The sequence below is a fragment of the Cervus canadensis genome, chromosome 11, assembly GCF_019320065.1.
Source record: "Cervus canadensis isolate Bull #8, Minnesota chromosome 11, ASM1932006v1, whole genome shotgun sequence".
NCBI classification, from domain to species: domain Eukaryota; kingdom Metazoa; phylum Chordata; class Mammalia; order Artiodactyla; family Cervidae; genus Cervus; species Cervus canadensis.
In genome coordinates, this window is record NC_057396.1 from 39,649,515 (window position 1) to 39,677,443 (window position 27,929).

The following is a 27,929-nucleotide window of genomic DNA, read 5'->3' on the forward strand; positions in this document are numbered from 1 at the left end:
AATCTATAAGAAACTCTAATTTGATGTTATATTTAAGGAAATACTGAAAATAATCGAGGTATATTTGGTGCATTAGAAACTACCATTTGAACAATATTTAATATTAAATATAGTTTAATTTTAAGGTCTTTCATTTCAGTCAAAACTTCATAAATGTAGATTAGTTTGGATTGTATGACAGAGGAGACAATAAAACTTGATCTCAAAGACATACGAATACATTTTCTTGAAACAAAACCTCAGCAACCGAGAATTTTCATACTGTGCATGGGAATAACTAAAACCTTTATTAATATGGTTTCCAATAACAATGTGAAAATTGAAATTATCAATTCAAAGAGCAGTGAAACTTGAAATTTTAAAAAAGTAGACTAGATATTAGGTAGGGGATAAAAGGTAAAGGAAGACGAAAATGTTTAATACTATTCAACACTTCCCCTCTGTACATAATGTTGCATATATACAACTACTCCATTTTAATTTTATGACTTTTATATAATAATGAAATCCCCTGAAGCAACCTAGGGTTTACAGATGGTGTTCAACTCGGGGCGAAAAAGTAGAAACACACTTGATTAACAATTTTCACCCACACATTTCAGACAAACATTTTTTTCTTTTTTTGCCAAGATTTTCATAGTAAATTCATAAATATAGGAAATACTTTCACTCCTTCAGTGTTAAAATAGAAAACCAAACAATGCCAACGGTAGTGGCTTAATTACTGGCATACAAGAAAAACACAACACCAATGGGTTTTCATTATGCATTTTAAATAATATGTGCATTTGTTTCATTTTTACATTTACAAATTTTCTAGTCTGTTATAGACAACAGCACTCAATAGTTTTTAATCCATTGAGATGTTGCTTTCAATTTGAAATATTGTGTGTATACTGTATATAAAAAAATAACCCAATGTATGACTCATCTGACAGATGTTCAAGATCAATAAAAGCTTATTTTTGAACATGCAGTTAGAAGAGAGGGAAGCTAGCCAACCTCTCCACGTTGTCTTGTTGCTGGCTTGTTTTTGCAGTGGTATAAACAGTGGTTTTTGGAGGGAACCCTGTGCCTTCAGCCTATCAGATACCAGCGTCAACAAGAGGGGCAGAGGAGATGGGAAAGGGAGGTGGGCAGGTGTTAAATGTCAGTTTTAAAAGTGTGCATTTCCTGTTCTTTCTAGTTATAGGATAAAAATAGATCGAGGAAAAAATTTATAATTAGAAAAAAACTGCAATCAAATCAAGACATAAGAGCCGAATTAAGTTCTTTTAATAGATTGCATATATAGATGTTTAGTCATACTCTTTGATCAACTCTTTAAGAGTAGAACTTTATATCCAATTTACATGCTTTCAAATATCACCTTTCCTCTTTGTTACAGTAAGGTCTTGTACCCAAATATCCACTTGTACACTGAGAGCTTTAAGAAAAAAACAGGACACAGAGGGAGTTGCCATTTTTAGCAGCAATGAAATATCACTAACCCCTTTTAACATACCGAATTCAAGTCACTATCAGAGGTGAGTGCACCACAAAGTCACCAGGTACAAAATCGCTAATTCATTTTTAAATTAATAACTTGAAATTACCCCTGCCCCCCACCCCATTACATCCCATCTTTTTATAAACAGCAAACATTTTGCTATTTTATACATAGGCTAGCAGGCTTGTTTCAATATGAAAGTGCTAATTCATTTACAGATTTTCTTTTTAATCAGTTATGTAGTGCTACAATAAATGTCCAATAATCTACATAGGAACAATCTTTGATGAATGAAAATGATGAAGATTGAATAAGGCTATCGATTACCTTATCTTATTTACATATAAAGAATAGATACCCAATGGTGAAGGAGAGACAGAAATCGGACAAATACTCATAGGTGTAAAAATTACATCTACCTTTGAGCTTATACTGTAAATGAGACATTTTAAATAGTCCTGTAGCCCATGCCTATTTTTTCCTCAGAAAAAGAAAAGCTGCCTTCATGACATCCCCTCCTGTTGTAGATTTCCACAGTGTCACTTGAACTTTCAGTCAAATCCTTACTTTCTTCAAAAAATAAAGAAAATACTCCCTAGCCCCCAAGTTACCTCCCTCCCCGGCCAAAATCCCTCTGGTTTCATTTTCAGTGCCAAGTTGCATGATCAAGTCCCACCTTCTGGGGTTTCTTTGTCCATCTATTGATCAATTAGTTTAGAGTAGATAACATGAACCAGTTCTGGAACCGCTACTAGGAGGAACACAAGCTCTTCACTACAATCACACTGCAGGAAGGAGAGTGGTAACTCAATTCATCCCTGGTGCCGGGCCTCCAAAATTGAAAGAACTTGGCACGACTGGAGCACTGAATTTGTATCCTCCATGTTTCTCAATCATTTTGGATTCTAGAAAAACAAGTAAACATTTGGTAAAGCAATCGATCAGCTTACTACTTTGCAGAGTAGAAGGAACTAACAAACTATAGAAATGATCCCTGAAAGTACAGACATTAACAACAGCTAACCACCAATATTAGCCAGGAAGTTCCAAACTTTGGTCTCTGTTCTCCCTCCATATGTAAAGAAGAGAAGTGTGTAATATGTAGAGAAGATGAACTCTGTTGTATGCTATAGACTTCTCAGCCAATTTTCACTTCCCATTGTTTAAAAAGAAAAATCCTTAAATACCCTATTTTGAGTCAAATACTGAATCAATAGGATCCAATTCCAAAGGTAGTAACAGCTAATGAATTTACTGCAAGCAAATTCAAATATAAATATGTCAGAAAGGAGGTATAAATACTTCCTTTTTTATAAGGAAGACCCTCTCCGAATATAAAACTAGTCTGACTCACAGTTATTAAGACCTACAAAACTGTTAGAATGCGTATTACCTAAAATATCCTATATTGAAAAGCATTTATATATTGTTAAGCATGAAATGTTCACTGATAAAAAGAAATGATGTATGTCTTTAATATACTTTTAAGAAACTGCAGTTTTCAGTTTTCCACTATCAAACCAGCCCCATGAGATTTAACAACCTTATAGCTTTCAACTACACTTAAAATCAAGAAATTGTGGCCAAAACCAAAATTCTTTATCTCATTCCTACAGATTAGTGAATTTCTTATCACTTCCAACAACTGTAGCTCTTACATAATTTTAAATCACTTAATTTAAATTTTAAAGCTGTATCAAAGTTATTAATTGCATTAAAGAGGGTCAATTAACATACCATGGGCTGCTCTTCTTTGATCGGCTAGAGTTGCTATATCTTGTAACTGTTTTCTTTGTTCTTCATTAAGACCATGAGTCAGAGCCTGATACCACACAGGATTACGATTTTGTATAGCTATCAAAAAGGAAACAAGATAAAAAAGGGCAATAAGAGTCCTGGTAGTTCTCTACTATTCTGTTCCCTCTACTCTACCTCCAGTACTGAAATTCTGATCTAGTTTATATTTTTCCAATAATTACCTACAGTATTTTAAATTGCTTGTGAGAAAAACATACAGGGGAAAAATTTCTGGTTTAGCATTATGCCTCAAAAACCTAATCACGCTCAAAATCCTCACCTTTAGTAAATAAGAACTTAAAGAGCCTAAATCAGTTGTTATCTAACAAGTAACAAAGTAGGGAAACTAAAGTTAACTCAAACTCCTTAGAAGATTCAGAGTTAAAGCAACTTAAAAACGGACACATTCCCACATTCTGGATATAATTCTCAAATTCCTACATTAAAACACAAAACCCAGAAACCTTAAAAAAGAGATGAATGGTACAAAATAAATTCTTATTTTTTTCTGCATTTCTTATTCAAAAATCTTTCTTATGGATGAAGCTGGAGCCCATTATACAGAGTGAAGTAAGCCAGAAAGATAAAGAACATTACAGCATACTAACACATATATATGGAATTTAGAAAGGTGATAACGATAACCCTATATGCAAAACAGAAAAAGAGACACAGAAATACAGAACAGACTTTTGAACTTTGTGGGAGAATGTGAGGGTGGGATATTTCAAAAGAACAGCATGTATACTATCTATGGTGAAACAGATCACCAGCCCAGGTGGGATGCATGAGACAAGTGCTCCGGCCTGGTGCACTGGGAAGACCCAGAGGAATCGGGTGGAGAGGGAGGTGGGAGGGGGGATCGGGATTGGGAATACATGTAAATCCATGGCTGATTCATATCAATGTATGACAAAACCCACTGGGGGAAAAAAAAAAAAATCTTTCTTAAATATATGTAGTCTTTCCATAGAAAGGTACTCTGCAGTACTTAAAAATACTCACATATTTTTATATTATAGTCTAAATAATGGTCAAACACAACCCGTAAGAAGGAATAACAAAACTTCCCAGCATGTCACAAGACCAGGTGTTAAAAATCTCACTGTTTAATGAAAACACACACTAGATAAGCTGACAGACAATGGTAACAAGTCTAACTATATACGCCTGTGTTTCAATTAGCTACAGAAAAGATCCCATGTGACGCAATGAAGATTCCATGTGCTGCCCAATGCAGTCAAGTAAATTAAAAAAAAAAAAGAATGACATTGCCTGAGGATACGGCTTCCCAGGTGGTGCCAGTGATAAAGAACCCACCTGCCAGTGCAGGAGACTTAAGAGATATGGGTTCAATCCCTAGGTAGGGAAAATCCCCTGGAGGAGGGCTGTATTCTTGCCTGGAGAATCCTATGGATAGAGGAGCCTGGCAGGCTAGTCCATAGAGTCGAAGAGTTGAACACAACTGAAGCAACTTCACAGCAGCAGCTTGAGGACCTGATATAAGCTGTGTGTGTACTTAGTCTCTCAGTCATGTCCGACTCTTTGCGACCCCATGGACTGTAGCCTGCCAGGCTCCTCTCTCCATGGTATTTTCCCAAGCAAGAATACTGAAGTGGGTTCCTAACCCAGGGATCAAACCCACATCTCTTGTGTCTCCTGCATTGGCAGGCAGATTCTTTATCACTACGCCAATTGGGAAGCCAATGGCATAAAGTGATTAAAACCAAATAGGTCCAAGATACCACTCTAATGGCAGAAAGCAAAGAGGAACTAAAGAGCCTCTTGACGAGGGTGAAAAGAGGAGAGTGAAAAAGCTGCCTTAAAACTCAACATTCAAAAAACTAAGATCATGGTATCTGGTCCTATCACTTCCTGGCAAATAGATGGGGAAAAAGTGGAAACGGTGGAAGATTTTATTTTCTTTGGCTTCAAAATCACTGCGGACAATGACTGCAGCCATGAAATTAAAAGACGCTTGCTTGCTCCTTGGAAGAAAAGCTATGAGGGGTGTGTGTGTGTGTGTGTGTGTGTGTGTGTGGTGAGTGAGTGAGAGAAAATGTTCTCTATAAAGGCTTTCCACAAAATAAAAATTTTTTACAGAGTAATTCCCAAGAATGAAAACTGATTTCCTCATGATCTTCTACTTCTACTGTACTGCCTTTACTGTGCATGAGCCTTCTATTACAAACCATTCTTTAGGAATTAACATGTGTTTTAAGTATACAAAATACAAGTCAAGGACAAAAGCCAGTCAGTTCTTGGCACTTCAATCAATTTTAACAGCCTGCCACATAGCCCCAAAACAATTACTTGCATTTCCGCAACCTTGCATCAAAACTGCTTTGTCGTGGGCTTGGAGGATTAATGCTTTGCTTATCAGAGAATTTATCCTACATCAAAATTAATAATGCATAGGAATGATAAAATAGCAAAGTAGTTAACTGGAAGGAAAGGAGGTTCAAATATAGTGTCAATTTAAATTTCTTAAGCTAGGTTAAAGAACACTGATGTTGTGTTTTGTTGAAATCCAAGTAAATGATGATCAAAAACAAAAACTGGCACCTAGTAGTCTATAGCCACACACTGTGAAGCAGGAGAAAAGAATAAAGATTCCCAAGACTATACATGTAAACAAAAAAGGTCAAATTCCCAGATAGGTAAGCACAGGCTTAGCCAGGGGGAGAAATACACACAAATACATGAACACAAGAAACATAAGGGTAGATACTTCTGGGAAAACCTGGGAGGCTACAATGAAGTATACAACTTTCCTATGATGTGCCTATTTCAGAATTATGATCTAAATAAAAGTAAAATAACAGAATGAGGAAAATACTCTGATCTCTAAGGAGAAGTAACTTTGGGTACTTTGCCTAACAATCCTAAATCATGTTCTAGTTTGGGTTTGATATACCCCAATCTCTTCATTAGGGGGCAGACATAGAGAAGAACAGTTTGATTCAGGAAAATGGGTCATATGGAACTATCTGAATTACACAGAACAAGTAAACTTACTCTGAAATATAGCTTTAAATATCTGATATTCATCAACAGGGTTATCTTCATCATCAATGATTGTGGAATAGCCTTCCAGGGCAGTTTCTTCAGCATCATCTTCTTCCCAATCTTCCTCATCTCCATCTTCACCCGCTTGCTTAGCCAGAATCTCCAAATATTCTTGCCCATCTTCATCAATATCATCTTCATCACTGCCCAGTTCCTCTGCCAAGTCATAAAAAGGTGCTCTTGTTAACTCTGAAATATTCTGTTACTCATTATAACTCACTGACAATGATCACTGTTGGAAAATCACAACTGAATAAATAGAAGGGAGAGTTTCAGGAACTGGTGTTTAAATACATGTTCGGCAATAAGTAGAAAAAAAATTCTCACAGAAATCTAACCACAACTGTTAATAATCTAGATTCTAGTATTCTAATATTATATATAGATTCTAAAGTTAGAAAATGGACTGAATGAGAACCAGCACTTGGCATGCTCTAAACCTTATGGTATTTACCAAACCAAATAAATACCAATAGCAAACAACAGTTTGTTATTTCCACAGGAATACCTTTTACAAGATTTTTTTTTTAAAAGGCTGGCTATGATAATATAGGATAAAAGACAAAAATGGCAATTATCATTTTGGAACCATTACAATAACTTAAACAACATCTATTTTTATTCTTGTGGTCTGTAGTGTCTCACAGATGAAATGTATTAGATGCTCACAAACACTAAAAACCCCAAACCAAAAATCATTTTTACCTAGAACTGCTTTATGTAATGGAGATACAACTGCAAGTTCTGCCCTCATGGACCTAACACTCTAGAGAGTCTATGAATGAATGAACATGTAAATATTTGGCTATAACCCCACATTTCATTAGAATAAGGGCTAAAGGAATAAGTCCAGTGATATTTCTAACTAGGTAGTAAGACTAGCTTCCTACATTGCAAATCCCTTACCCGTTTCATCATCATCTTCAGCTTCATCGTCATCATCACTGTCATTCTCGTGTTCTGCATGGCAGGCATAAGCTCTTTTTAATCCATTAAATAAAAGAATAAAAGCTGGCAAAATCTGTCCAGAAACCTGATTTAAAACTTGTGGTATTTGTTCCATATCAATAAGAGCACATAGGCCCAGAACACACATCTTTCTGTCATGAAGCCTGAAAAAATAAAATAAATATTTTCTTCCTTTCCTTAAAAAAATTTTGCAGAGTTCCTCACAAAGTTATATAAACAAAGATCCAGTACATGTCACTTACCCCAAGAAACAATCAACATCATTAAGCCACTGTGTAATAAAATGGTTTGTAACTGGTTCAACATTATTAGGGAAGCGCAGATTTTCTAAGGTATTGAGCAGTAGGTGTGGATTATAATACAAAGCTGCAATGGCAACTTGCAGGCACATTGTTCGAAGTTCACTTGTCTTCACCTCTCTTGTCAGCCTCTCTAAAGCTGCTTCCACAAACAAGGGAATACACTATAGAGAAAAATAGCAAAACATTTCAAAACTGTCAGTAATAGCAGGCATTAACTATCCTACCCATATTAATTTTCTGGTTTCCTCAACCAAACCCTATTTCATTAAATGATCCAATAATTTTTATTGTTGAAGCATTTCAGTGGGAAATCCAATTTTAGAGAAAAACCAGTCTTCACTGAGATATGAGAGCCCCACCACAACAGCAATCATGGATTCAAAATATTCCTACTGACTAAACCTTATTGTGATAGTCGTTTTGTATATTTCCATACGTATTAAATATATGATCACTATTAAAGATTGGTTAAATTTTAAATAATTTTAACATGTTATCTTGGTGTCATAATAAACAACATACCAAATATATATATAACAAATGCCCCAAAACAAAAAGCAGAGGGAAAAAATTCCCTTCTGAATCCTCCAACCTGAATCATTAATGGCTTCACTGACCTGGTCAATGCCACGCCCCTTGCACTGCAGAATGATAACCTCTAGCAATTTTGCTGCATGACACTCTGCATCTTCTCCCGCAACTCCTGTAAGAACCTGATCAACACAAAATATAAACTGCAAGGAGGCGTCTCAAATAAAACATATAGATGATTATTCTGTGACTAAGTGTTCAGAAAGGATGAGGATGACAAACACAACTAAAAATTTCATGAAGAAAAATCATTTTTAATGTCTGGTTTTAAACAGACTGAGAGCTCTCAACAAATAATGTAAGGAACTCATGTTACCAATTACACTGACTCAATAATAAAGGACCGCAATCAATCATTTTATCTCCCACTTCTAAAGAGGAAAAAAAAAGCAACATTCACCATGTATATGTATCTTATGATTTTCCAACAACGGCCTAGTACTTTTGACTTTTTAAAAATGAACCTTCAGATTTTACAATCTTGCTATTTACTAATAATACTGTACAGCTACCATAAACCCACAGCCTCCAAGTAGTTCCTTTTTTTTTTTTCCTTATTGAAGTAGTTGTTTACAATGTTGTATTCGTTTCTGGTGAGAGGCAATGGCAACCCACTCCAGTACTCTTGCCTGGAAAATCCCATGGACGGAGGAGCCTGGTGGGCTGCAGTCCATGGGGTCACTAAGAGTCGGACACAACTGAGCGACTTCACTTTCATTTTTCACTTTCATGCACTGGAGAAGGAAATGGCAGCCCACTCCAGTGTTCTTGCCTGGAGAATCCCAGGGACGGGGGAGCCTCGCGGGCTGCCGTCTATGGGGTCGCACAGAGTCAGACACGGCTGAAGCGACTCAGCAGCAGCAGCAGCATTCGTTTCTGGTATAGAGCAAAGCTGATTCACTTATACATACGTGTGGTTTAGTTGCTAAGTCGTGTCCAACTCTTTGCAACCCCATGGACTGTAGCCTGTCAGGCTCCTCTGTCCATGAGATTTTCCAGGCAAGAATACTGGAGTGGGTTGCCATTTCCTTCTCCAGATCATATTCCCCACCCAGGGATCAAACCTGGGTTTCCTGTGTTGCAGGCAGATTCTTTACCAACTGAGCTACCAGGGAAGTCATACATACATATACATGATCCTTTTCATATTATTTTCCATTATGGTTTATTATTTATTTGAACGTCAGTAGAAGCTTGTTGTTTATTAATTTTATATACAGTAGTTTGTATCTGTTAATCCCAATCTCATAATTTATAACCTCCCTCCCACTTTGGTAACCATTAGTTTGTTTTCTGTATCTTTGAGTCTGAGAATGTTCTTTATGAAACATCGCTAATCATTTCTGGTCTTTTCTTCTTTTGATTCAAAACTTAGCAGAGAATAAGCTAAGATAAGGTCCAGGCACTAAAATCAAGAAACGTAGTTCTAATTAAATACCAGAAGGTAGACATAAATACTTGTCAAAGTCATCAATGAGAGATCTAGGAATCAAAGCCATTTTGTTGATGACTTTAAATAACCCTTATTATGTCAAACTCATATGATATCATGTTTACCATAATGTAGTATCATGTCTATTCACAATTTTGTACTTTTTATAGCACAAGCCTCACATGTTCTTGTATTAGGGTGACCTACCTTTTTGCACATACTGTATATCATTTCAAGGTACTTGGTATCAGATAGAAGTGTGTCTGTATCAACTGTTACGTAATTATGAAGCAGAGGCATCATATCTGTATTAATAAAAAGTGTAAGTTAAATATCTCTACTAATATAAATGCTGTGTTTCTGAAAAATCTAAGAAAAAGAAGCAAGTCTGAATGTTTTGTCCCTAACATTCACTTTTAATTATTCACTTGTAATTAAATGTAAAAATGAGCCTATTATTAAAGTACATTCCTTCACATGTAGTAAACATAAAGAGTATGTTAAAGATTATACAAAGAAGACTGACAGGAAACTGGAACTTAAGAATATGTGTTTTAAAGAAAAAAATCTCAAGTGATAACTAAATCAAAATGTATAATGGAAATCAATGCTAGGGTCATCTTTGAGCATTAATTACTACTGATAACTTATCCAAACAAGGAAGCACTTAAGAATATGCAAAACTTTATGTTCAAGTGATATACTAAAACTGAATACAAACAGGGGGAACCCTAAGTATTTCTATGATGATTTGACCTACCTGTAAAGTAATCAAAACCATCTTGCTGAAAAACCTCAAATACCAGAGGTAGTAACTGCCACATCTGTGGAGACACTTGTTGACATGTCAAACTGTGTGCTAAAGAGAAGATCTCCTCATAGAATTCTAAAAGAGAATACCAAGTCATTAGGACAATGCTTGCTCATATGAAATAGTAGGATATTCTTAGAACAATCAGAGGTACCTACCTAAGACATGCTGCTGTAAAACAGTTCCAATGACCTGTAAGCAGATTCCTTCAAGCTGCTGGGTTATCTAAAAGAGAAGAAGAAAATCATATGGAATTGCAGCACGCTGAGTGAATTATTAAATAATATATAATAATTCAGTGCATTTAAATATAAAGTCAATATTTTTAACAAATTATTTTAAGCCTTTGTTTCAAAATGGAGTTTCAAAATTGTGAATCAATCTGGGAATGAAACTTAATGCAATACTATTACAATCAGACAAACAAGAAATAACAAGGGGGATCGGGATGGGGAATATATGTAACTCCATGGCTGATTCATGTCAATGTATGACAAAACCCACTGAAATGTTGTGAAGTAATTAGCCTCCAACTAATAAAAAGAAAAAAAAAGAAATATCAAGTACAGTTTACTATAAAGAAAAAAAAACTTCCTAGAAAAATGGAGCCACATCATTCTGCAGAGACTAAAATCTTGTGTGTAATTCAGCCAGACATAAGTTAACTGAGACACAAATCAATAGCTTACTGAAAAATTATTTAAAAGAAGGCATTAATCCTACCACTCCCAGTAATTTTTAAGTCAGCTCCATTTATTTAACAGTGAGCAGGGCACCCAAGTCATACAAGATAGACAGAATATATAAATTCCCCTTTAATTGTCAGTATGATCCTCAATTGGATCCCAAATTCCTAAAAGTCATCATAATGTTATAAAGTGGAAGGAGACAAACATGAGATAAAATTTTACTTATCAGATACAGAAGCAGGATATCCATTTGGAATATATACAGTGTACACCTAAAAATGGTTAAGGTGGTATATGTTATATGGATTATACCCTAAATAAAAAAAACTTTTATTAAAAAGGAAAACTAGCAAGAATAAGTTTTCCTAGGACTCACTATACTTTTAGATCTGAGAAAGGTAACCCCAAACTCAGAGCTTTGAGGCAAAAATACAAATACCTCCCTCCTATTCCTTCTAAAATATTTATAAAGTACTATGAAAAGGGTACTACTAGTTAAAGATAGCAGAAATCAAGGTATGTGAGAAGATGACCAAAGAATATACGTCAGAGGCCCCCCAAAAGCACAGAACAACTGATGAAGAATGGCTTGAAATTCCCTAAAACTTTTATAGCACTAGATTATTGTCTTACTTCTTTATGATCTTCAACTACACTAAGTAGCGTGTCAATGGTATTCAGGATTCCCATAGCAGTAACTGCTTTATCATCACTTCCTTCTTCATCTGGTCCAGTCTGGATTACTTGATTAAAAGTCATTGCCTACATTGAAGAGAATATAATTAAGCTTTGCCCTTAAAAGCAGTATAAACATATTTTTGTCTAAAATATAGTTTTTAAAATGTTCTCACTGAGACAGCACAACTGATTGGCATTTCCAAATCAATTAATATTATATAGTAAATGGTACTGCTCTACCACTTATTGGGTCACTTTAAACAGACTACTTGACTTCTTTTTCCTGACATTTTCATAGAGATACTGTGAGGATTAAATAAGGCAAGGCATAGAAAATGCTTAATATTATGAACATTAGTATTACTGGCTGACATTTGGGGCTTCCCAAGTGGCACTACTGGTAAAGAACCCGCCTGCCTGCCAATGTAGGAGAACTAAGAGATGAGGGTTTGATTCCTGGTTGGCAAGATCCCCTGGAAAAGGAAATGGCAATCCACTCTAATATTTTTGCCTGGAGAATTCCATGGACAGAGGAGCCTGGTGGGCTACAGTCTATGGAGTCACAAAGAGTCACACACAACTAAACTGACTTAGCACAGCTCAACATTTGACAATGCTCAAATACTAATCATCAAATATTAGTCACCAAGGTTTCTGTTGCCACAGAATTCAATCATTTTGAAGATATTCTGAGGAAAGTTATTAATTATGAGGAGTCACAGCTAATAATCAGCTTATTATAAATGCACTATATTATTTTAATATACACTAATGCATTTATTTGGGCTTCCCAAGAGGCTCAGTGGTAAAGAATCTACCTGCCAATCAATGCAAGAGATGCGGGTTCGATCCCTGGACCGGGAAGAACCCTTGGGAGAGGGAAATAGCAACCCACTCCAGTGTTCCTGCCTAGGAAATCCTATGGACGGAGGAGCCTGGCGGGTTACAGTCCATAGGTCACAAGAGTCAGATACAACTTGGCGACTAAGCAACAACTATATTTACTCAAATGTCTTTACCCAATTCAGTATCAGCTGTTAAGAACATTCACAGCAAATAACAAGACTCAGATTCTTCAAATCTCAATATTTAGCAAGACTATAAACTACACCAAATATATCACTGTATAGGGAATATGAATGGATAGCTGCTGGGTACAAGTGCATATTTTCTATTACCGTTAAATAATTTACATTGTTAATTCTCAGAAGTTCAGGGCTATGTACTGTACACAAAGTTCAAATATAAAATAACTATTTTAAAAAATTTCACTTTAAAAATCTGCTTATAACTAGTATTTCAAGTTGGTGCAAAGCATTCTAGGAAACCACACAAATAAGTCAGTCCTGATGCAATGTAAGTACATGTCAAACTCTGAGCTGTAGAGGCACACAGTACAGGTGTGAACCTCAGCCCCACCCCTTCTAACTTGGGCAAGTTAAATAACCTTTTTATAACTCACATTTTCTTTCGATATAGGAATATTCCTCACACAGGACTGTATGAGAATTAAATGAGTTGAAATATTTATCAAGGACTTAGAATGGTGCCTGATACACAGTAAGCTCTGTGAAAATACCTGCTGTAATCTAAGTGATGCATACATTACTGGTCAAATAACATACCAAATGCTGTGTCATTTCTACTGCAATAGGAGTAACTTCTTCACTATACTCGCAGATCATTTTCTGAATTACATTGGTAAGATCATCATTTTCTGTTTCTCGTATAATGTGAAGAAGAGCCTGCATGACGGGTCTGATGAATGGTGTGATATATTCTTTAGCTGAAAAAGAAAGAGAAAAAAACTTCTGGTGCTAACAGCTAAACCTCCTTAAAACCTGAATCAATATATACCAAAGAGCAAACAAGAAACAGCTTCAAATAAAAAGAAAGACAATGTGTCAAGTTTCTAGGACTATGTCTTGTATATACAAATCTTTTACCTTTCTCTTGATTGCTGATCAGCACTTGAAGTGCAATGGCAGCTTCCACTTTAACAGGCATTTCCCTATCATCAATCAGACATCTTCGGGTCAGTTCTAGGGCTGTTTGCAAGTTCTGGTCACTTTTGAACTTCACTTCACAAAAGTAGTGAAGGACCCAGCAAGCCTTTAAAAAAAAAAAAATGCAGTGAGTTACTATAGGTGTCTTACATTAAATTCTAACATGTGACAGTATTTCTAGTGCCAAAGTTCTTGTGTGGGAATTTGGAGGCTGGCCAGTGGTAGATAAAGTCAAAAGAGACAACACTAGACCAGTACTATGATCCCAACTTACTCTTTGGCTGCATGATGTTTGTGTGGATAGCAAGATCTGAATGCAAAACACAGACAGATGCTGCTATCAGACACAGATGAAAACTATGCACACATTATGAGCAGCCATTTGAAGAAACACAAAAGTCTAGGATAAAATAGGGTTTTAAAGTGAACATTTAAAAGCTTCCATATAAAAGTCCACATAAGCAGTTATTCATTATAAGACGTAAATGAACAAAACAATACAGCTTTAAAACATACCCTGGCTCTCATGTAGCCTAGTTCACTGCTGAAGAGAGGGAATACATGGTTCTGCAACATGTATTCCATCTGATCTTTATATATCTTTTTCTGTAAAAATAAACAAATATAACAAATAAACAAATATAATCATCTCAAATGTCAAACAGATACACAAATCCTTAAAATGACTAATGATGTCAAGACATATTTATTCTGGAATTTTGAATCCCAAGACCCATATCCAATTTTCTTATTCTCAAATATTAACATAAAAATCACTGTACATTTTTTAATCTTTTTACATCATTTGTTTACAAAGCAATTATGTCAAACATTAACACCAGTGGTGTTTAAGTAATAGAAAAATGGTTAATTTTATTCCTTATCTTACAAAACATTTTTCTCTTATAAAATTATATGAAAGAACCTCTCTGGAAAGGTTCTACATGAACAATACAACATAGATTGTGAAATATTCTGCTCTCAAGGTAATAATGGGAATTATTTTTTGAAATTTTCTCTATGTATGAAATTTAAAAATATAAAGTTAAAACAAAAACTTCAAAGTGCCATTAGAACCCACTCAAGATTCCCAGCCTTATACACAAGAAATAACCACTTAATTTACCCTTTATAAACTAAAAGAATGAGCGAACAGATGTAGAAAAGCTCAAAGATACACAAAATACACCCACAAATTAATGAAGTCAATGGAGCATCATATAGACCAAGGTCCTGGGAGTTGGATGAACTGTATCTAATTATTTACATACATTTGGAAATAGTTATCATTTATTAACTTTAAAATGAAAATAAATTTCAGATCTTGACTTCACAAATACCAGACAAAATGTGTTCAAGGTGAGGTTTCTAAACATACATCTAATCCAATCACTCATTCTTTAGCAGAAAATGTGTCACAAAAACATGTTTCTAGGCTGTGAAGGGATATATTCAGGTTTACAAATTTCTGGCAAAATCAATTTTCTGAGAAGTAAAAAACACTACAATTTAATATAATATGAAAAGAAAATAACTCATGCAAAAAGAATTACCTTCAGCATAAGCAATAACAAAGAAATATAGAAGACACCTTCAAAATCATAAGAAATTGTACCCTAAAGGACACCATCAAGAATGTGAAAAGATAAAAGATAATCCATAGAATGGCAGAAAATACTTGCAAATCATATACACCTGATCTTTGAATAATGAGGTGGTTGGCACACCAACCCTCTGTGCAGTTGAAAATCTGACACTAAATTTGCAATTAGCCCTGCGTATCTGTGATTCTGCATCTATGGATTCAACCAACTCCATTTGCGGATTCGATCAACTGTAGTATTTACTACTTAAAAAAACCCACATGCTAAGCGGACCCGAAAACAGTTCAAACCTGTGTTGTTCAGACGTCAACTCTATTTGAAAGCTTTCTAGCATAGCATTTAGAATATACAGGGAATTCCCTGGTGGTTCAGAGGTTAGGACTCTACACTTTTACAGCCCAGGGCCCAGGTTTGATTCCTAGTTGGGGAACTAAGATCCCACAAGCCACCCAGTGTGGCCAAAAAAATTAGATTAAAAAAAATACATATATATATATATATGTGTGTATATATATATATATATATATATCAGAACTCTAACCAATCACAATAAAAACATAAATACCTCAATTTAAAATGGACAAAAGATTTGAACAGAAATTTCTCCGAGGAAGACTGGACAATAAGCATAAAAAAAGATTCTCAATATCATTAGCCGTGACGGAATTGTAAATTAAAACCACAATAAAATTACCATTTGATACCAACTGGGGTGGCTATAACTTTAAAAGACAATAGCCAAAAGTTGATAAAGACACGGACACTGGAATCGTCACACACTGCTAATTAATATATAAAAAATGGTACAGCCACTTTGGAAAACAGTCCAGCAGTCTCCCAACATATGATCAGCAATTCAAGTCATAGGTATGTATTACATAAGAGAAATGAAAATGCACATGCACACAAAAATGTGTACAGAAATGCTCACAACTCCACTGTTCGTAATAACCAAAAAGTAGAAACAAATGTCCATTTACTGATGAATGAATAAATAAAACGTGGCATGTCAATACAATGGAATATTATTTGGCAATAAAGACTTACACATGTCATAACATGGATGAACTCTGAAAATATGCTAAGCCATAGAAGCCACTCAGTAAGCACCACATATTTTATCATTCCATTTATATGAAATGTCCAGAACAGAAAAATCCATATCAGAGACATAAAGGAGATTACAGCTAGGGCTAGGAGATTTGGGAGAAAATGGGGAGTGACTTCTAAAAGTTTCTTTTAGGGATAATGAAAACTCTTTGGAATTAAGAGTTGATGGTGGCATAACTCTTTATAAGAAAAACTACCAAACTGTACACTTTAAATGGACAAACCGTAAGGTATATGAAAATTGCTCAGTTGTGTCCGACTTTCTGCAATCCCATGGTCTGTCCATGGAATTCTCCAGGCAAGAATAATGGATTGGGTTGCCATTCCCTTCTCCAGGGTATCTTCCCGACCCAGAGATCAAACCCAGGTCTCCTGCACTGCAGGCAGATTCTTTCCCACCTGAGATACATGGGGTTCCCTGGTATATGAACTGTACCTCAATTCAGCTTTATCTCAATTGCCACTATTAAAACAAACTAATTGCATGCACGTGTGCATACACACACACACACACACACACAAATACCTTCAGAAGTATTTCAGCTAAAGAACCAATCATATGCAGGGCTCCATCTTTTTTTCGAGGATCGGCATTTGGTTCTGTGAGAATCTGGTAGCAAAATCCCATTGTTTTTTGTAGTACCTAGATTAAGAGAGAAAAGTACTGCTTTACTGGATATCCAAAGATCCTTTTAAAACACAGATGACAAGATGATCTTAAGAAACCATTAGGAACTAAAAGTTTGGGATTAGAAGATGCAAACTATTATATACAGAATGGATAAACAAGGTCCTACTGTATAGCAGGGTGAAATATATTCAATATCCTGTGATAAACTGTAACGGAAAAGAATATGGAAAAGAAAGTACAAATAACTGAATCACTATGCTGAATAGCAGAAATTACCACTGTAAATGAACTATACTTCAATAAAATAAACAAAAAAAACCCTAAGTGTATATCTGAACATATTTTAAATATTAAAGCAGAAGTTATCCACACACTAAATAACCTACCTCTTTCCTCTTACTACAGGCTGTAAACAAGAGCGTCTGGGCAGCAGTGGTAGGAGAGATGAAATCCTCAAATACATCTGGAGAATAAACTTAAAATTAATACAGAATACCGAAAAAGAGTAATTTCAAATTTTTCATGAAACATTTTCATATAATTTACAAATGATGCTCAGTGATAACAAAAAAGGACCTTTAGTTTTTGCTAAATCTTCACAGAAGACGAGCATGAAAACAAACCCAGATTTCCATAGAATTTTGCAAAAGCCTAATGCCTTGTCCTTCGTGTACAAATTAAATCTTACTCCATTAACTTCTCCCAATGATTATTTTCTATCATACAAAACCCCACTACTGTGAGAATTTTCACAATGGGGTCACAAAAATACAAAATACTTTAAGTACATAAGATTTTGGTAGGAAGAAAGACTAATACTCAACATTAGCCAAATTACAATTCTTTAGTTCCATGCAGAGACTCCGTATGACTCCAGCTTCCAGTATGCGTCTTCTCAATTTCCATACACATGATGACTGACATGGGATCCAAAAGCACAGTTTAGATACTTAGTGTTAAGGTGTACCCTTGAATTTCTAACAATTTTGGCATGTGCCAGAGGTATATCCAACAGTCAAAACCTACTAACACTATTGTATTTACATCTGCTAAAAATGAGGATTATCATCATCAAATGACCAAACTAATGAAAAGCTCCCAAATGACTTCACAATGGATAAATTATATTAAAATAATGGAAGACTTTTCAGTTCCAAAGGTGAGGGCTTAATATTCAAGGTTTATCATATAGAACCTTAACTACTGACATATTTTGTTTCTAAAAAAGTGAAATGTCCTCACCAAACTTCATGCGTATATATTCATAAGGGTCTTCTTGCCAAAGTTCCTCATCAGCATCTGTATAGCACATCAATGGAAAAATAACATCTTGGATAATGCCCTGCAATTTAAAAGTTAAAAAAGTAACCTTAATTCGGTTTTCAAATTTAAACTTTCAAATTTCTAATAAGTGCTAAAATAAAAATAACTCTACAGCATGTGTTTTAAAGCTTAATATCAAACTTCAGTAAAATATAAATAAATGCATTAAAATGCATTCTCAGATCAACCACCAATGTACATATTCTTACCCTCTGTGCAACAAGGGTAAGGCACGTGTCACAAAATAAGACATGTATACATAGGTAGCAATTAAGTATTCTTAGAAAATACAGAGTGAAATTTTAGTCCATCAAACCCTACAGTTAAAAACAAAGCAAATATACTGGAAACAGTACATAAACCAATTAGCCTCAAAAGTAATTTGGTGAAATAGTCCTTTGTCTATTCCAAATTACATGTTAACTAGTCATGTTAAACTAATCATGATCTAACAGTAAGAACTTAAAGGCAAATTTTAAGACGATAGATTCAGATTAAACAAATAATCTGAATATTTACAAAATACCTTTTATAAAGTTTTTCAGGGCATTACTTTATCTTTCTAATATAAAACTACCAGAACTAGACCAAGTAACACACATAAAAAATGATTTTTTCAACCCTTTTGGTAATTAACATTATTTCCAATATATTTTCTAGAAAAATAGTTCAGATAGAAAAATGTTACTTGTATATGAGGCTTCAGATTCTTCCAGGTGAGAGCATGGGAAACTCCTTGATTAATATAATTTAACGTCTGTTGTAAAACTCGGGGAGCCATATATTGCTTCTCCTTGTACTGATATAAGACCTTCAATAAAACCTTTGAAAAAAAATTTGATCAAAAATCAAAGCTTAAATAGAGTTTAACTATTTACAAGCTAGCAAAAACATCTGACATTACCCAGATCATCAACATAAAATAACCACCAGATTCTATTATAAAGAAAGTAATTTTTAAATTTATGTATTGGAGAACTATATTTATTCCGAAAGTAAAATAAGCAAATTGAAGTAACATTGCACATCAAAGGATGAGTTTCTGATTAAATACAAGAAGAGAAAATCATATGCTATTTATGAACACACCACTGAGACAGCACTATATTGTTAAAATCAGCTTTTAGGAAAATCTTACCCAAACCATTTAAGCAATTAATGACTGCTAAGAGTTCTAATTCATCTTTGTTATTTGAGAACAGCAGTTGTTAAAATAAGATCCACAGACCTCACAGGGTCTGATAGGTCAAAACTATTTCCATAATAATGCTCAGACATTATTTGCCATTTTTACTGTGTTGACACTTACATCAATGATACAAAACTCATGGAGGTAAAACTTCAGGTGCCCAACATGAGTCAACAGAGTGGCACTAAAGTGTACTAGCAGTCATCATATTCTTTACAGCCACATAATCACAGAACAAACTTTCTTTAGGAATGTCCTTTATGAACCAGTAATATAAATATTAATAAATGGGAAGCATACATGCAGCACTTCTGCTACATACCAAAGTACAATGCTTGGAAGAAAAGCGGAAACAGCTTTTTTCTTTGGGCCTTGTTTATCTCACAAGGCCTCAAAAAAAATGAAGCAACACTTGCCTATCCCTCCCCAGGCAAACCTTCGGTAAAAGGCGAAAGATTCATTTCGAAGAGAAGGAAGAGTCAGAATTGAAAAAGTTTTTTCCAACAAATACCATAAGCTTGAAAGAAAAACTGATTGATAAATTATGGTTATTTAGACTTGTGTATATGGCAAAATTTTTTTTCACCCTCAAAGATGAACAAAATAAGCCTCTCACTGAAGTGAGAATATGTAACTGGTGTTAAAATCTGAGACTTCAAACAAAACTAGAATTCTCAAAATCTTATACCCACCACTGAGTTCCACCTGACAGCATTTAAATATTTAAAGATACTTCTGATAAGATCAGTGGTGATATGAATGAATGAAAATTTTTCAAGTTACATAATGAAATCAATTAACATTCAGAAAATTGCCACTGACCCACTAAGTCAATATTTTCCAATGACCAAGGCAGGATTACAAAATCATATATGGATAAAAGACCCATTGAAAGTACAATACCAAACCAATGAATGTTAATATAACAGAATATGAGATGTTTATTGTTATAGTTTCAAACTCTATATTGCAATTAACCTTTAAGAAAATACCACTGTCAAATGTTGGTATGATATAAAAAATTTCCACAATTATGTGAAAAGTATATTAAATCAGACTTTCCTTCTCCAACTTATCTTTGAGACCAAATTATCTTTATTTACTTCCATTAGAACAAATTAAAACAATGAATAGAGAGGTAGATGTGGTATATGACTAACTTTTACTAGCCTTTAGTAAGGCAGACATTAAAGATATTAGTAAAAATGTGCAACAATGCCATTTCCTCCTGCTAAAAATTTTTCATTTTGGAAAACAGCTATTTTCAACAACAACAAAAAACATGCAGTCTATTAATATGTGACAGGTTTGCTATTACTTTTAAATAAATTAACACTGTTAAATTTTGTCTCAGTTTTTAAAACAGTAAATATCACTACATGTAATATAATCCATAATCCAGATTGTAAGGCGGTCCTGAGACCAAAACATTTGCTAACTACAGTGTTCAAGATGTTAAAGACTGCCACATGCAATTTTTGGATGACAAAGAAACTAGAAATAAGCAAGCTAAATTAACAGTGCCATGTTTTTACGTGGAAAAATTATCTTAAACTTACTTGTTGGACACCAACAGCAAATGCCTTCAGAAACACTTCAGCAAATTCATTATACTCTTTGGAAACATTGCCAGGACTTCCATACCTAAAAGAACATTAAAATGCCCATCATGTCTTTATAATGTTTTATATTAGCACTTATTTAAAAAGCACCAAATCGTGAAAATTAAAACAAAAACTTAAGTTATCACATAATGAGAAGAGTTTACCTTTCAAAAAGCCTTGCTAAGATATGTAAAGCCCACTTCTTACATTTCCACCATGGTAACTCAGGTCTATCATCTTCTTCAACTTGAAGTGTTTCCTTTAAAGAGACATTTATTTAATGACAGACAATATAATCTATAAGGAATAGTGTGAGTTCAGAACAGATTCACAAAAACATGAATGCTCCTCCAACACTGGCCTTTCATTATAAAAGGCTATACTTGGGAAAGTACTAACCTTTGTTTATAATAGGAGTTTTGCTTCACTACTTAAGTTACAAAGGACATGCTTTTTCAAAGTCTTATAAAAGTTTACAGCCATTAAAAAGAATACATTTGAATCAGTTCTAATGAGGTGGCTGAAACTGGAGCCTATAATAGAGTGAAGTAAGCCAAAAGAAAAACACCAATACAGTATACTAACACATATATATGGAATTTAGAAAGATGGTAATGGTAACTCTACATCCAAGATAGCAAAAGAGACACAGATGTAAAGAACAGTCTTTTGGACACTGTGGGAGAAGGTGAGGGTGGGATGATCTGAGAATAGCATTGAAACATGTATATTATCATATATGAAACAGATCGCCAGTCCAGGTTTGATACCTGAGACAGGGTGCTCAGGGCTGGTGCACTGGGATGACCCTGAGGGATGGGATGGGGAGGGAGGTGGGAGGGGGGATCAGGATGGGGATCACATGTACACCCATGGCTGATTCATGTCAACGTATGGCAAAAACCACTACAATATTGTAAAGTAATTAGCCTCCAACTAAAATAAATAAATTTAAAAAAAAAGTCTTTATAAAAGTTTAAACTCAAAAACATTGTAGTCATGATCCAAATAATACAAATCAATGCCTGGGCAAGCAGCTTAACTAAAACCAGTATAGTTAAAGGGTACAAATCAAAGGGGCACAAAAAAAACTCCATTTTAAAAATCTACTTTCAGAAATACTAGTTTAAATACATAAATATAAACAGACGAAAACATTCATTTACAAAACTATTTGTAACAAAGAAAAATGACAAGAACAAAACATTAATAAGGAGATGTTTAATTATGGAACATCCATAACAGACTACTACACAACCTTAATGGTATCTATAGATTTGATAAATAATAAATAACAAAAAAATATTGTTTATCTGAAGGCTGCTAGGACAGTAGATTTAAAAGTTCTCACTACAAGAAAAAAAAATTTCTATCTATGCCAGGTGATACATTTTATGAACTCAATTAAAAACTGAAGAAACAGAGAATTAGAATGGAAAAAACCAGCTATATACAAGCACTTTAAATAACACACAAAATAACCTTTATAATTTTTCCCTTAATATACTCACATATATAAACAAATGAAACATGTATTTAGGAAAATTTACATCACAAACTACATAAATTCAAAGAATGTTTTAGGAAATATAATTAAAATTCTCAAAAGGTAACTAAATATTTAAGTTCAGTGATATAGGAAATACACTTACATTAGGTACATCCCTGTTCACAACAGTCTTTAAAATTTCTATCCATTCTGTCAGATTCTGTTGGTTTATCAGCTCCAGTGGTAATGTATACTGAATTAAAATCAAGAATCAATATTTTAAAATCTTTACAAAAGAAAATCCAACTTCCTTTTACTCTTTATAAAACCTAAAAAACATACTTCATGCAATCCACATTTCCTCTTTTAGTAAATAGGCAAATTTCTCATCTGGTTGATTTGGTTAGTTTATGTACAATGGTCAACTGTGGCAAAGATAGTGAGTCCTTGTTTTATTCCCAAATTCCTGGGAATACATCTAATTTTCACCATAAGATACAATATCTTTTATTCAGTTAAGGAAATTTCTATTACAGGATACTTAAGTTATTCTTTTTTAAAGCAGAAATGATTATTTTATCAAATACTTTATCTACCATCCTTAAAGATTGTTTATAGGTCTCTCTTTTTGCATAATATAAAACTTAATCACAAAAACTGGTTTCTCTTGATATTCTCATGTTTCTGGGATAAATCATATCACTTAATAGGAACATAAAATCAATATCCTATTTAACATTTCAGGACCTCTATTTTCACAAATGAGCCAGTACTATAATTTGATTTCAGGGTATGCTAGTCTCAAAAAATCATTTGGTCCTATGCCCTAGAATAACTTATAAAAAGAACCTTCATTTCTTTAAAAATTATACAAGGAGTCATTAGAAAGATATTACATTATCTTTAAAGAACTAGCAATAGCATGAAAACTCCAAACAATGGCAGTGAGTCAGTTATAATAACCTTAGTGGAAATAAAGTCACAGGTCTATTTAAATAAGATTTATAAAAAATAAGTAATGGTATGAATTGAACCAAAGATCCTGGCAGGTGAGACAAATCTTTCTTTGGCCATGTGGCACAAGAAGAGCAAGGATTTTAATCCTAGTCGAAAAATCTGTTTCATAAGTAATTACAGTCCCCTGAGACTACAGACTTAAATTCAGACTTAAATTGAAGAAAGTAGGGAAAACCACTAGACCATTCAGGTATGACTGAAATCAAATCCCTTATGACTATACAGTGGAAGTGAGAAATAGATTTAAGGGACTAGATCTGATACACAGAGAGCCTGATGAACTATGGACGGAGGTTCGTGACATTGTACAGCAGACAGGGATCAAGAACATCCCCATGGAAAAGAAATGCAAAAGGGCAAAATGGTTGTCTGAGGAGGCCTTACAAATAGCTGTGAAAAGAAGAGAAGCGAAAAGCAAAGGAGAAAAGGAATTGAATGCAGAGTTCCAAAGAATAGCCAGGAGAGATAAGAAAGCCTTCCTCAGCAATCAGTGCAAAGAAAGAGAGGAAAACAACAGAATGGGAAAGACTAGAGAGCTCTTCAAGAAAATCAGAGATATCAAGGGGACATTTTATGCAAAGATGGGCTCAATAAAGGACAGAAATGGTATGGACCTAACAGAAGCAGAAGATATTAAGAAGAGATGGCAAGAATACACAGAAGAACTGTACAAAAAAGATCTTCACAACCCAGATAATCACGATGGTGTGATCACTCACCTAGAGCCAGACATCCTAGAATGTGAAGTCAAGAGGGCCTTAGAAAGCATCACTACGAACAAACCTAGTGGAGGTGATGGAATTCCAGCTGAGCTATTTCAAATCCTGAAAGATGATGCTGTGAAAGTGCTGCACTCAATATGCTGGCAAATTTGGAAAACTCAGCAGTGGCCACAGGACTGGAAAAGGTCCGTTTTCATTCCAATCCCAAAGAATGCTCAAACTACTGCACAATTGCACTCATCTCATACACTAGTAAAGTAATACTCAAAATTCTCCAAGCCAGGCTTCAGCAAATGTGAACCGTGAACCTTCAGATGTTCAAGCTGGTTTTAGAAAAGGCAGAGGAACCAGAGATCAAACTGCCAACATCCGCTGGATCATCGAAAAAGCAAGAGAGTTCCAGAAAAATATCTATTTCTGCTTTATTGACTATGCCAAAGCCTTCAACTGTGTGAATCACAATAAACTGTGGAAAATTCTTCAAGAGATGGGAATACCAGACCACCTGACCTGCCTCTTGAGAAACCTATATGCAGGTCAGGAAGCAACAGTTAGAACTGGACATGGAACAAAAAACTGGTTCCAAATAGGAAAAGGAGTACGTCAAGGCTGTATATTGTCACCCTGCTTATTTAACTTATATGCAGAGTACATCATGAGAAACGCTGGGTTGGAAGAAGCACAAGCTGGAATCAAGATTGCCGGGAGAAATATCAATAACTTAAGATATGCAGATGACACCACCCTTATGGCAGAAAGTGAAGAGGAACTAAAAAGCCTCTTGATGAAAGTGAAAGAAGAGAATGAAAAAGTTGGCTTAAAGCTCAACATTCAGAAAACTAAAATCAGGGCATCTGGTCCCATCACTTCATGGGAAATAGATGGGGAAACAGTGTCAGACTTTGTTTTTGGGGGCTCCAAAATCACTGCAGATGGTGACTGCAGCCATGAAATTAAAAGACGCTTACTCCTTGGAAGGAAAATTATGACCAACCTAGATAGCATATTAAACAGCAGAGACATCATTTTGTCAACAAAGGTCGGCCTAGTCAAGGCTATGGTTTTTCCAGTGGTCATGTATGGATGTGTGAGAGTTGGACTGTGAAGAAAGCTGAGCATGGAAAAATTGATGATTTTGAACTATGGTGTTGAGAGTACCTTGGACTGCAAGGAGATCCAACCAGTCCATCCTAAAGGAGATCAGTCCTGGGTGTTCATTGTAAGGACTGATGCTGAAGCTGAAACTCCAATACTTTGGCCACCTCATGTGAAGAGTTGACTCTGGAAAAGACCCTGATGCTGGGAGGGATTGGGGGCAGGAGGAGAAGCGGACGACAGAGGATGAGATGGCTGGATGGCATCACCGACTCGATGGACATGAGTTTGAGTTAACTCAGGGAGTTGGTGATGGGCAGGGAGGCCTGGTGTGCTGCGATTCATGGGGTCGCAAAGAGTCGGACACGACTGAGCAACTGAACTGAACTGAGACTATAGATACCACCATTTCCTTATTTGGGTCTTTTATCCCAGGAAGATTTAGAATATACAAAGTCAAACCCACAGTCTTAATCATTTTATGTCAAGCTTAGGAATAGGTTTTGTAATTAGTGGGACAATCTACACACATATAGCATGACAAAGCATGTGTTAGATGTAAACTCTAAGAACTGATTTTCAGTTTTGTGAATTCTTAAGCTGAAAGACATTCTTTATCATCGTTTAAGGTGCCAAATGATAGCTGACCGTATATATTAAAAACTATAAAATTACCTGAACAAGAGCATAGAAGATCTTGAAAATTTGTTTCTGAATGAGGACAGATTGATCAGACTGATCAGAAAGAAGCTGGATAAAACGGTCCTTTAGAACTGGCAGGAAATGCTGCATTGCTGCTACCAATGGACTCCGCTCCTCTGGTTTCTTATACCTTTGGGTAGGAATACAAACTAATTCTGTGAGAATTTATTTATAATTAAATATGAGATATAAATTTAAACTACTTGCCTGTTTATACAGATAAAAGCAAATATTTTCTAAGCAATTTTATAGTCCTAGAAGAAAAATCTATTATAGAATTAAATCATAGGCAAAAAGCAACTTGAGAAAAACCTCAAATAACAACAGAACATCTAAAATTTACTGAGCATTTATTATGAGGTAAACAACCTTCAAGGCCTCATTAATATTCTCACTTCTATAGCTGAGGAAACTGAGGCACAGAGAAGTTAAATATCTTCCCTAATATATATATCTAGGTATGAACCTTAGCAGATTCAGGATCTGCCCTTTAACCATTTCACTATGTTATCACTAACTGTGAATACTGATAAAACTGAGGAGTTACAATGATTTGGTTTTTAAACATTAGGAGCTGATTGATATAAAATAATTATGTATTACCATCCTTAAGTGATTTACACACCAAAAGCATTAAGGAAGAAATGGCATCTGTAAAGCAGAAAATATTCTATTTCTAAAAGCACTATAAATCAGAAGTTCTTTTGTAACCTTTCTGGCAACAAAGCCTGACCTCAACAGGATATTGATGATCTCTGTTTATCCGATTTGGAGTAAATATTCATATACTTATAGCATATATAAAAAATAGTGTTTGATTCCTGGATACTGGTACAGATTTCAATAGAATATATATTATGTGAACCTTGTTAAACCTTTCTAAACTCTGAAAAATCCTGAATTCTGAATTACAGTTTGCTTCAAAGATATGGGTAAAGAAGTACTGACTAATTGAGACTTTCCTCCATAGAGATCCTTAGCATTTTAACAGTACTGTTAAAAGGTCTATTGGCTTTTTTTTTTAATTTTAAGTTACTGATTTCCCCTACCAGATCCCAGTTTTATCTATCAGTAGCTTTTGTAAAGGGAGAAATGTTTCTGAAAATTGAGTGTGTTAGCACATTTTTAAAGGTAAAGGCAGACATTCCTAAAAGGCTGGATTGTTTTTCCCACTGGGTGAAATGAGAAGCAAAGTAAACTGCCAAGACTAAAGCAAGAGCAATGTTCATGCTAATAATGTTTTGAGATTAAACAATTAACTGACAGTTTTAAATATTATTTAATATGCTCAGAAATTACACCTAGTATACATTTAAAGGTTATCTGAACATTTCTTTGAGTCAATAAAAACAGTAACAATTTACAAAAGGAAGCCATTTGCACTCTCCAATTTGATTAGACAAGCTATATTAATTACTGACAATATTATCTTATAACAACAAAGGTGAGAACTATATTATGCAACCCTCTCTCCACTATCCAATCCAGGTGATCACCCACATTATGATAGTTTGAATACCCATTCCATGTTATTTAAGACATTCTTCTCTCCTAACTCCCTCTCTACACTGAGTGGTGGCCTGGAAGTTGGATGGTACAATATCCAAACT

General features: G+C 34.8%; 1 protein-coding gene and 1 non-coding gene across 2 annotated transcripts in view; both read right to left on the reverse strand.

Moving 5' to 3' along the window:
* Positions 1-259: 259 nt before the first annotated feature.
* The window catches only part of IPO7 (importin 7), a 46,701-nt gene continuing 19,031 nt past the window's right edge, over positions 260-27,929 (reverse strand). Inside the window, exons 5-25 of the mRNA XM_043480723.1 lie at positions 26,293-26,449; positions 22,947-23,036; positions 21,459-21,553; positions 21,250-21,334; positions 19,190-19,324; positions 18,421-18,520; positions 17,565-17,641; positions 17,074-17,190; positions 14,350-14,439; positions 13,774-13,939; positions 13,453-13,613; positions 11,783-11,911; positions 10,619-10,685; positions 10,410-10,535; positions 9,857-9,954; positions 8,244-8,339; positions 7,567-7,787; positions 7,262-7,467; positions 6,305-6,511; positions 3,227-3,343; positions 260-2,394 (exon numbers count right to left, since the gene is read on the reverse strand). Of these exons, the coding sequence (XP_043336658.1) occupies positions 2,297-2,394; positions 3,227-3,343; positions 6,305-6,511; positions 7,262-7,467; positions 7,567-7,787; positions 8,244-8,339; positions 9,857-9,954; positions 10,410-10,535; positions 10,619-10,685; positions 11,783-11,911; positions 13,453-13,613; positions 13,774-13,939; positions 14,350-14,439; positions 17,074-17,190; positions 17,565-17,641; positions 18,421-18,520; positions 19,190-19,324; positions 21,250-21,334; positions 21,459-21,553; positions 22,947-23,036; positions 26,293-26,449 (2,638 nt within the window). The 3' untranslated portion in view covers positions 260-2,296. The remainder of the gene's footprint in view (positions 2,395-3,226; positions 3,344-6,304; positions 6,512-7,261; positions 7,468-7,566; positions 7,788-8,243; positions 8,340-9,856; positions 9,955-10,409; positions 10,536-10,618; positions 10,686-11,782; positions 11,912-13,452; positions 13,614-13,773; positions 13,940-14,349; positions 14,440-17,073; positions 17,191-17,564; positions 17,642-18,420; positions 18,521-19,189; positions 19,325-21,249; positions 21,335-21,458; positions 21,554-22,946; positions 23,037-26,292; positions 26,450-27,929) is intronic.
* Positions 14,024-14,208, reverse strand: LOC122450675. The gene has a single exon (XR_006272174.1). It is a non-coding gene; the product is annotated as a small nucleolar RNA SNORA23 (small nucleolar RNA).